General features: G+C 36.8%; 1 protein-coding gene across 3 annotated transcripts in view; it reads left to right on the top strand.

The window, feature by feature from the left end:
- The window catches only part of LOC137297039 (receptor-type tyrosine-protein phosphatase epsilon-like), a 46,708-nt gene that overhangs the window by 23,308 nt on the left and 11,396 nt on the right, over positions 1-12,004 (top strand). Inside the window, exons 5-8 of one of the 3 annotated variants that reach the window (XM_067828991.1) lie at positions 4,916-5,101; positions 5,942-6,079; positions 6,674-6,814; positions 11,384-11,521. In XM_067828991.1, the coding sequence (XP_067685092.1) occupies positions 4,916-5,101; positions 5,942-6,079; positions 6,674-6,814; positions 11,384-11,521 (603 nt within the window). The remainder of the gene's footprint in view (positions 1-4,915; positions 5,102-5,941; positions 6,080-6,673; positions 6,815-11,383; positions 11,522-12,004) is intronic. The other 2 variants (XM_067828988.1, XM_067828989.1) reach the window with 2 other exon arrangements.

The following is a 12,004-nucleotide window of genomic DNA, read 5'->3' as shown; positions in this document are numbered from 1 at the left end:
TCAGTCAAGTTGCGCATTTTCTCAGCCACCAAATGCAACGACGTTCATGATGTGCCATTTGTGTTTTCAATGCAATGGTTGTTTCCCCCTGTTAAGAATGTCACCAATTTCTTGCAGCGATCAGTGTAAAAAAGGAGTGAGTTAATTAAGATTTTAAGTCACATCGGCTGTATCAAATATATCAAATTATATTTTGACAATCATATAGGTAAAATATAAAAACCTGTCATCAAAGAACAGTATAACAACTAGACTATTACAGATAAATATTGTAAAGCTAGTAATCGAGTTTAAATCAGTTTAATCATGTATGACAGGAGAATATAACTAATTTTTAGGTGTCTAAATTTGTGTTCATATTGTAATTCAGTAGTTTCTGTAGTGAGTGTGGTCAGGTTAGGTCGCCGTCTGGCCCTACCAACTGCCGAAGAGGAGAATAATGAGCGAGATTTGCGCCGCGTCCAGCAATATTCCAGCTATATGGCGACGGTCTGTAAATAATCGAGTCTGGACCATACAATCCAGTGATCAACAGTACTGGCATCGATCTGCACAATTAAGAACCGATCACATGTATCAATCAAGACAGCGTGTCTGAGCACCCGATCCTGTTATTCAATTCTTGCCACATAGTCGCCTTTTATGGCAAGCATGGGTTGCTGAAGGCCTTTTCTATCCCGGAGAATAACGATGATGGGAAAGAGCACATTTTCTAACTCAATGCCAGCAGCAGAAAGGAAAAAAATCACCCTCATACCAAGAGACGGTACAAGACAAGACTTCTTGTCATACAGATCCTGACAGAGGATATTAAAGACATAGTTATATGTAGGGTTTGACTGATCGGAGTGTACTTTATCATATACGGTTAAGTTGGTTATGAGCTCATCAGCCTCGACGTAGAGGGTGTTAACCGGTGAAGTTCTAAAGACATAGGCTGAGACCTTGTTGGTGGACAGAATCTAAAATTTTAGGTTGCTTTTGCAGGCTTCACTATATGAAGGCTTCACTATGGGGCCATAATCAAGATTAGAGACATTGATCAATATATGTGTAGAAAAGTAGTTTGATCCCATCCCCACTTAGAATTGGAAACGATTTTCAACAAGTCAGGTACCTTCAGGCATCTACTTTCTAGATATTTGATATGTGGAAGTTAAATGGGAAAATGTTAAATTAGCCCTATGAACTTGGTCTCCTTGACAACTTAGATGACAGTATCATTAAAGATAGTTCTGGTCCTTATGCGGCTTTTTTTCCTTCTTCAAAAGTGTAGACAATTAGTTTTTCACTTAGAAAATCTAAAGCTGTTTTCAAGACACCATTTATATATTTTGTTTAAACAGAACTGCAGTTGCCTTTCAATTGTATCCATATTTTACCTCGACAGGTAATATGTAAATCAACAAAACCTGATCCACCAATCATTTGAAGCCTTTCATAACTTGTTGGGTCTGATGCTAAATAGCGTGACAGACAAAATACTGCCTTGTGGGACACTCTGACCCTGATTGTAACGGTCAGACAGGATTCGGACTTGAAATTGCCTGTCTGTCAAAAGCTAAAAAAATATTAGGTAAACGTTCCCTCAAACTAAAATCATGTAAATTCTTTAAAATGGCATCGTATGCTTTCGCGAAATCACAGAATATCGATACTTCATGCTTTTTGTTGACTATAGCATTTCAAAAAGTATTCTAAACGTATAAAATATCAATGATTGTGCGATGTTTCCTGAAAGAACATTGAATATTTGATAAACGATTTCAAAATACTGTGTTAATCTATTACTTAACATTCACTCCATGGTTTTACTGACACAACTCGTTAAAGAGATTGGCCTGTAATTAGGCGGATCAGGATGACCCCGGCCTTTCTTTGGCATGGGGCCACAATGGCACTACGTCATGAAGCTGGGAATCCCTGTAGGCCATGTGGTATCAAATCATTTCCAGGCATGATTGAGACAAATGTTTCAGGAGCTAATATATCATCGGCCCCTGTCGCTGTATCCTGAGTTTCCTGAAGGTTTGCATATAGCTCATGTGATGAAAATAGTTCATTATAATCTTCACAATTTAAAATTAAATCTTTTCTCCTTTTTGTTTCTGGTATTTCTGAAACTCATGATTTGATGAAGACGAACGCTTGGCGAGAATTTCACCAGGCCAATTGGCAATGTCAACATTATCCGTCAATACATCGTTACCATCTTTCAGATGATGGACAGTATATTATGAGATTATGAGAGCAAATCCCTTTATGCTGAGACGACTGTGAAGAGCTTGCATCCATATCTAGCGGTTATGGGGTGTCATGAACCTCTATGGGACATAAGGGATAGCTATTACGAAGATATCCAATGTTTCAGATATCCCATATACATCAACCTTGTTAACTGTATATACGCAGCAAGCAGTAATGTATCTATTCTCATTATTTCAAATTGTTAGAAGATGATCTGTTGAAAGAGTAATTTGTGATGAAGCCGATGACATATTAATATACGCAAAACTTATTTAAGACAGTTTGCTTATTGAGAGACAAACTGACTATAAATATATTGTCCTTGGTTGACAGTGAGGACTTCGGATGTTTGGAATGCCACCAGCTGGCAACAGCGATGCGGAGTTTTTATTTGGATGATTATATATACAGTTTCAGTGGATGGATATTTCTACTAAGGGTGGATGATATTTCAGCAGTTTGTGGATGTTTTTGGAGGAGCTTCGGATCGGACCTGGTACTCCTTGGTCCTGTATTGCTTTAGAACCTTTGCCTTAATAATGTAGTTCACTAATTATCTCCTTTGAAATAGTAATCCAATGTTGGAAATCTCAGGCTTCTTCAGATCCCTTACAGAATGTAATTTGTCTGTAAACTGCACGTGTAAATAAGGAACCTTGGATTGTCTGCTATTTAGCTGTGTTCATGGATTGGGGTGGCAAATACCTGGACCTATATCACTTAAGCAGTTTATTTAGATCTCTCCGGTCTTATACATAACCCTGGTTAAATAGAGTCACACATTTCAGATCACCACTTTTTATGAACGTTCTGTCATAATAGCGTTTTAATCTCACCGATACTAATTCTAAAAGTACGTGTGCAGGCTTTATGCTCTGCTGGAAAAAATAGGCAATTTCAAATCGACGTCATAACAGAGTTGTTGGTACAGCATTTTCTAATCTCACTTGACTTGTGAAACTCGGTGGATTACATTTAAATCAAGCTCTTTACAGACAAAAAAAATCAATTAACGACATTGAACTTTTAGCAGTGAATACACATTCAATACATTTGGTCCACACTGGGCTCTGTAATAACCTTCTTGTGTTTTGACTACCTCCTTATGCATTCCTGTCAGATATGATAAATATGCATGACAGTTTATTTTGTGATGGTACTATAAATTGGCAACAGCGATTATTTTCGTTTTATTCGTAGTATGTATGTCCTTTTAATTCGTGGCTAGAATATCTAAAATTGCTGTGGGCTGAAGGGATGTTGTAGATCCAGCTGTGTCCACATGGTCACTAGTTTGGTCATCTACCTTTTGGTCTTTAGCGATCTACAGCTTGTTTTATATTGGCCGGTTAGGACGTTTTAAATTTCATTACTTGTTTTAAAATACATACCTGTGACAGTTGAATTGTTTCATTGTCCTTCATTTACATGTGTTTTACTTTACTTATGATTATTATGAATATATGTTTTGATAAACTGACGATATGGCTGAGATACAGCAGCTGCTGATGTGACATGTGATTGACAGCCTCTTCATCCATTGACACGCTCGAATGCAAACATTCCCTGAGTCACTATTCCGTATACGTATACTTCCTCATAACTGAATGATCAAACAGTTCTCACAAGGGATATCCCGCATCCTTGTTCTTCGAACTTAAATGATACATGCTCATGAAAAATGAACATATTTATTCAAATATGGTAAAGCAGACGTACACGAAGATCAGAAATACAAAACCCATCATATTTATATTAAAGCAATATACCAGTTACTTTCACTGTAACAAACAACGGCACACTGTTCATACAGAAATGAATAAAAGGTGTTCATACAATCAACCAGCAGTTTCCGAGGTAGCCTGTTTTGAAGAATATCAATAATAAAATTATTGAATAATATCAATAAAGAAATAAATGGCAAGCTCTAAAACTCAAAGTTTAAACGATGTGTGGGGGTGTTTTTTAGAGAGTGTATGTGTGTGTATGCATGTGAGTGGGTATGTGTGTGAGTGTGAGTGTGTGTGTGTATGTGTTGCTGGAGAAAATATGATATAATTACGGTTATCATTTGAAATGTGGTTTCGATGAAAAATGCACGATAAGAGAAATTATTACTGTAACGGATGAATAACGCCACCTGAATTTCATTCATCTTTTGATAACTTATTACTTAATAAAAAATATGATATTTTACATTCTCTATCCAACAGTTCAGGAGAGAAGTACCTTAGTGTGTGTGTGTGTGTGTGTGTGTGTGTGTGTGTGTGTGTGTGTGTGTGTGCGAGTAGACGAATGCGTGGGATACGTGTTTATGAGCGTGTGAGCAAGTATCATATAGACGTTTTTTCATGATAAAGGAAGTTAATACTGCAATTCATTAAGACGCCACATGGACTTCTCTATTTTGTCACGAAACATATTTAATTTATTAGCAGGTTAAGATTCGAATTTCGTCGAATGTTAGTGTTAAGCGTCGGTGACTAGTCTGACAGCTAGAACTGAAGGTTGTACGGTCTGATCAGCATACGATTCGTTTTAGGGTGGTTCATATTCGAGCCTGGAACGCGTCACAACAGAACACTATCTTCCTTATCAAGTCATTTATGACTTAAACTCTGATACAACGCAATTTATACTCATGAAATCGCTTAATCATTTTCAACAGACCAAGAGAGGAGTAACGGCATGGAGATACTTGTGGGCAACCAGATCTGCTACAACTGGTCATCAACTGAACATCCTCCGCCTATTGCTAATGTCACCTGCCGCCAGCCACTGACAGGAACCACCGTCACTATACGGATACCTGGTCAACAGAAATACCTTACCTTGTGTGAAGTGCAGATATTTGGTATGTCATGGAAGTGTCATGCTGTGAGAGAGATGAAGGCTAAACAATTCAGTATGAGGAACAGATATATCTTTATTACCTTTCAGGGCGAACATATTTTCAGGGTTCATTTTTTCATACGACGCTCTAGAGCAAAATATCACTTTATCACGGCAACGTGACATCATGAACAATGCCGTGATGTCACGGTTCGTCTGTGACGTTGCGTTCTAAATGAGGCGACGGCGGGTAGCCAGTCCAGGTTTGGAAGTAGATTTGGGTTATTTTCCTCAATTTAACGAATTCGTGAATAAACAGCATATTATATTCGTGTCCATATCTATGTTCCTAAATCGCTCTCGCTCGGGAAATACCAACATTTAGGCACTTGTGTCATAAATTCAGTATGACATGGACACTCATATGATATCCTCTATAAACGGCGACCTGTATTTCTGTATGGAAGTAGACAGTATCACCATTTCCATCAACATAAAGATTATCACTGAAAAGGCACCAATATATCATCTTAGGTTTATAATTGTTTTCAAGAAAACAATAATTTATCTCACATAATCCATTTAATTCACAACGATCATCGGATATTGCATTGAAGAAGACAAAACCCTATAAAGTCCAAACCTGAAATAAATGTAATTATATGTGGGATTAGTGTTGTAATGGTATTGTACAACTTCTCGTATGTCATATTTAGAGTAAGGGTTCGAATTACGGCTGAATGTCTCTTGAGTACTAGAGCTTAGACTTTGCAGCAATCCCTAATATAGTATATGTTACATACGGTCACTTTCACGCATTGGAAAAAAACCCAACAAATCAAAATGCATCTGTAACATTTAGTTTGCAGTAACGGGAGGTTTTCGGAAGAATGTGACAAACAGTGCCGATGCCTTAACAGTACTGATGTGTGTGACAAGATCACCGGTCACTGCACTAGTGGATGTTTCCCAGGATATAATGGCACCGACTGTCAAACAGGTACGGTAAGAGAGGAGTCACATTCCCCGTTAATTTCCGAAAAGAGCAAAATCTTAATTTCTCATTTTTCTAAGTATGTGTTACCATTTTGTAATGGTATGTCAGGCGATGTCAGTACATGTCCCGTAAGTCTTGTCAAACTGTTCACAAACCGGAAGGTAGAATTTACACTGAAATTTGATGCAGAGGTCACAATCTGTTAAGTGCGGTTATATTTTCATTTCTCAAAAACTTTCACCGCGAAGAAGCTCGATGGTTAACAGTTGTGCTCGTCACAATAACACTACAAACCAATGTACATGTATGCTAATGCAATAGGCATCATTCTGATGAATTTCCAAAGTAGGTGCTATGTGTCAAGTAATATATGTTTTTTTCTATTTGCCAAAATTGACAGTATTTTCACTGTAGAACATAAAAACATGGAAACAAAACCAACAACATAATTGTTGATACATGTATATATTCTTGCACATGAACAAACATAAATGTTGGTACATCAGCGCAAAATGACATGGACAGTTTTCTCTGATTAGATGTCAGTACAACTGAATATTGTTCATAGCTGATTACTTATGTATTCTTTCTGTACAGCATGTCCAGATGGTACGTTTGGTAGTAACTGTGCCTCCCAGTGTGGAAACTGCATAAATGATGGTATCTGTAACAAGACCACAGGAGCCTGCTCTGGAGGATGTGCAGCAGGGTATGTCAGTGACGACTTGTGTAAACAAGGTTAGTGCACATTGCTACGGTTACGAATTTACCTTGGGAAACGACGTAAGAAACCCCCTTTGAACCAGCAAAACAAAACAAAGACAAGTCTAAAACATTCAAAGACTGTTTTATTAGATCAAAGCAAGAGAGCAAGTTATACAAGGTCACAAGTCAATTTCATAATGTCGCTTTCAAATACAATATAAATGAGACAAAATCTAAGGCAATGGGTCACGAAATATAACATAACAAACTCACCGAAGACTTAATGCGAGAGAGAAACAGTCATGCAAAATGTAACACAGTCAGCGGTCTGGCGGCGGCTAATGTAAATTCAGGCGTTGACCTATACTCCAGTAATGTGTCCCTGTGTCCCCACTCAACACGGAAACTTTTTTATATATCCTCAGTCATTTCCCGAAAGTTCAGTTTTCCGGAAGCAAACAAATAAAAGGCCAAGGGCAGATAATTTCCGGAAAACATGCTGCCAAAATCCCAAAAATGCTGACCATCTGTTACACGAAATGTGACCCATCATAATTATTATTCAAAACACTAAATGTTGTTACCCAATAATTAATATATTATTACTTAATTAATAACAAAATATACAGAAAATACACGCTCGTAACAAGATCCCTTTGACCACAGTAAGCGCACGTTGACCACATGTTGCTACAAACAGTATTGCACTGAATCTACATATTGCTGGCTCTGTTTGTGTTCGATGGTTATGGGACCAGTGAAGGTAGAATAGGCCTTCAGCAGCCCATGCTTGCAAACAAGAGGCGACTGTGCTTGTCGTAAGAGGCGACTAACGGGATCGGGTGGTCAGGCTTAGTTGACACATGTCATCGGATCCCAATTGCGTAGATCGATGTTCATGCTGTTGATCACTGGATTGTCTGGTCCAGACTAAATTATTTACAGACCGCCGCCATGTAGCTGGAATATTGCTGAGTGCAGCGTAAAACTAAGCTCACCCACTCGATGGTTATGGTGTACAGTACAAACCAAGTTAGGAACCGACCATGTTCCAGTCTGTTTGACAGGCTGCTATACTTGCATTTACCGTCAAATAAGGAACATGAAGTTAGAAACGGATTGGGATTCGGGATTTGGGATTCGTGATTCGTGATTCGTGATTCGTGATTCGTGATTCGTGATTTTCTTGATTCGAAACCCGAAACTGATTCTTTTGTTCACATTCGGTATTCGAATCCCGAATCTGAATTTTTTGTTCGGATTCGAGATTTAAATCCTGAAGTTATGTATGTATGTATGTATGTATGTATGTATGTATGTATGTATGTATGTATGTATGTATGTATGTATGTATGTATGTATGTATGTATGTATGTATGTATGTATGAATGTATCATGTATGTATCATGTATGTATCATGTATCATATATGTATCATGTATCATGTATGTATCATGTATCATGTATGTATCATGTATCATGTATCACGTATGTACCATGTATCTACGTATCTATGCATGTATCTATGTATCTACGTATCTATGTATGTATCATGTATCTACGTATCTATGTATGTATCATGTATCTACGTATCTATGTATGCATCTCGTATCTACGTATCTATGCATCTCGTATCTATGTATGCATCACTGTATCTACGTATCTGTCTATGTATGCATCTCTGTATCTACGTATCTGTCTATGTATCTATGTATGTAGGTATCTATGAATGTATCTATGTAGGTATCTATGAATGTATCTATGTAGGTATCTATGAATGTATCAATGTAGGTATCTATGTATCATAAATGTATCTGTGTATCTGTGTATGTCTCTAGGCATCTATGTATCTGTGTATCTATCTATGTATCTGTGTATCTATCTATGTATCTATGTATCTGTCTATTTATCTATGTATCTATCTATTTATCTGTGTATCTATCTATGTATCTATGTCTATTTATCTATGCATCTATCTGTGTACCCATGTATCTTAAATTCTATGTATCTATCTATGTATCTATGAATATTTTTTATTTTATTTTCACATTCGGGATTAAAATCTTACAAACATGAACACCCAAACCTACATTTTTCCATATTTCAGCCTCAACATTGATGTTTCTTCAGATTCGGGTTTCGGCATTTGAATCCTGGATCTGAATATTTTGTTCGGATTCGGGATTCAATCTGAATATTTTGTTCGGATTTGGAGTTATGACCAACAGTGTCAATATACATTATCTCACCCCATCTAAGGCACTAGGGGCCGCTAGTAAACCTGGGTATCGTAGAAACATGAACACCCAGACCTACATTTTTCCATATTTCAGCCTCAACTTTGTTTTTTCTTCATATTCGGGTTTCGGCATTTGAATCCCGAATCTGAATATTTTGTTCGGATTCGGCATTTGAATCCCGAATCTGAATATTTTGTTCAGATTCGGAGTTATGAACAACAGTGTCAATATACATTATCTCACCCCTTCTAAGGTACTGGGGGCCGCTAGTAAACCCGGGTTTCGTAAAAACATGAACACCCAAACTAACATTTTCCCTTGATATTTCAGCCTCAACTTTGAGTTTTCTTCATATTCGGGTTTCGGCATTTGAATCCCAAATCTAAATATTTTGTTCGGATTCGGGATTGTTAAAGGAAAGTTGAGGCTGAAATATCAAGGGAAAATGTTAGTTTGGGTGTTCATGTTTGGGTGTTCATCTGAAAAAATATTCATAGATACATAGATACATAGACACATACATAGATACATAGATACACAGATACAGGGATGCACAGATAGATGCATAGATACAAACATAGATACATAGATGCAAAGATACATGGACAGATAGATAGATAAATAGATAGATACTGAGATGTATACATAGATACATACATAGATACATAGGTACATAGATACATAGATAGGTACATACATAGATACATGGATACATATATACCTACATAGATACAGAGATACATACATAAATACGTACATAGATACATACATAAATATATGGATACATAGATACATAGATACAAACATAGATACATCGATACATACATAGACACCTACATAAATATATACATACATATATACATAAATAGGTGCAAAGATACACGGACAGATAAATAGATAAATAGATAGATACAGAGATGCATACATAGATACATAGATAGATATATAGGTACATAGATACATAGATAGGTACATACATAGATACATGATACATATATACCTACATAGATACATAGATATAGAGATACATACACAAATACGCACATAGATACATACATGAATATATGGATACATAGATACATACATAGATACATCGATACATACATACATAGATACATACATAAATATATACATACATAGATGTACACATAGATGCATAGATAAATAGATAGATATATAGATAAATAGATGTATACAGCGATGCATACATAGATACATAGATAGATATATACATACATAAATAGATACATACATACATGCATAGATAAATAGATACATAGATAGATACAGGCATAGATACACAGATGATACAGAGATACATACATAGATGGATACATAGATACATGCATAGATACAAACATAGATACATAGATACATACATGATACACGATACATACATACATAGATACATGATACATAGATACATATATACATAGATAGATAGATACATACATACATACACACGCACGCACGCACGCACACACATATACATACATACTTACAGAAATTCAAATTCAGGATTTAAATCCCGAATGTGAACAAAAAATTCAGATTCGGGATTCGAATACCGAATGTGAACAAAAAATTCAGTTTCGGGTTTCGAATCCTGAATCTGAAAAAATAATCAGATTTGGGATTTGAATCCCGAGTCTGAAAAAAATCCCGAATCCCGAATCCGTTTCTAACTTCATGTCGTCAAATAACAGTGTTGGTATTGAAAGTAGGCAGAGCAAAAAGTAAAACATAGCTTGAAATGCCAGATGGTGGGTGATGGTGTGACAGTAATGGCTACAACAAGAGCTGCGAGATTTGAAACCCCAGCACTTGTCACGAAAGTCTGAAAGGGTTCTAACTTACAAAGAGACACCGAAAACGCGATTTCTGAAAATCAAGTTGGTAAACATCTGCTGGTACTTTACAGTATAGCACTTCCTAAGTTTATGTAGGATTTTTCTAACATATATGTAATCATGATGTATGGATATTACAAAATACGTGAAATCATCATGCCGTATATTTCACCCCATAAAAACAGATTAAAGTTTAAAGTCTGGAAGTCATACAAGATTCGAAATACACCACTGTCATGAGAACATGCCACGCTAGATATGGTAAAATTGCAGACATGACTTGTTATTTGGTGGGTGCAGCCCTTCAAAGTTATGAGAATCAATGGAAGTTCGATTGTAACGTTTGTAAAACAAGGGTTTTGTCGCTGGATAGAATTACTCCATGGGCTTCAGCAACTCAGACATCTCGACAGGTTTAAACCACAACAACCTCCACACCCCAACCCCATCCCCAAATAACACATTTGCCGTAACCGAAATGATTCGGAACTGAATGTATTTCTCTTTGTACAGAATGTCCGGACGGTACCTATGGTGTCAACTGCTCCTCCCAGTGTCAAAATTGCCTGAACCATGACGTTTGTGATAAGAAGGTGGGAACCTGTCCTGGAGGATGTGCATCAGGATGGATGAATGACACATGCCTACAACGTAAGGATGGAGATGTTTTCATGGTATTTACTGTTCGACCCAGTTTGGACAATGCCAAATCAGACAGTGAACTATTCCGGTCTGGTTGAAATGAGTCGAGACGTCGTGTTAGACAATAAAAAGAAGTTGTCATCAGTATACTCGTCTTATTATATTCAGCGACTTCTAAATGCCTCTCAAGAATTCCACAATGATGGCGCAGACAAATGAAAACCAATGCCAATTAAAAACGCTGTTCAAATCAAGGTTGAGACAACGAAGGCAACCATCTTGCCCGATCCAGTGCAAACCTCTAAATTCTAATAAGTCCAAATTAGTAGATATTAAGTCCTAATTAGGAGATACTATGTCCTAATTGGGAGATACCATGTACTAATTAGTAGATACTAAGTCCTATATTAAGTCCTAATTAGGAGATACTATGTACTAATTAGTAGATACTAAGTCCTAATTAGGAGATATTAAGTCTTAATTGGGAGATAT

The sequence above is a fragment of the Haliotis asinina genome, chromosome 9 (genome assembly GCF_037392515.1).
Source record: "Haliotis asinina isolate JCU_RB_2024 chromosome 9, JCU_Hal_asi_v2, whole genome shotgun sequence".
NCBI lineage: Eukaryota > Metazoa > Mollusca > Gastropoda > Lepetellida > Haliotidae > Haliotis > Haliotis asinina.
Note: the sequence above shows the minus strand (reverse complement) of the source record. Positions and strands in the feature narration are given on the sequence as shown.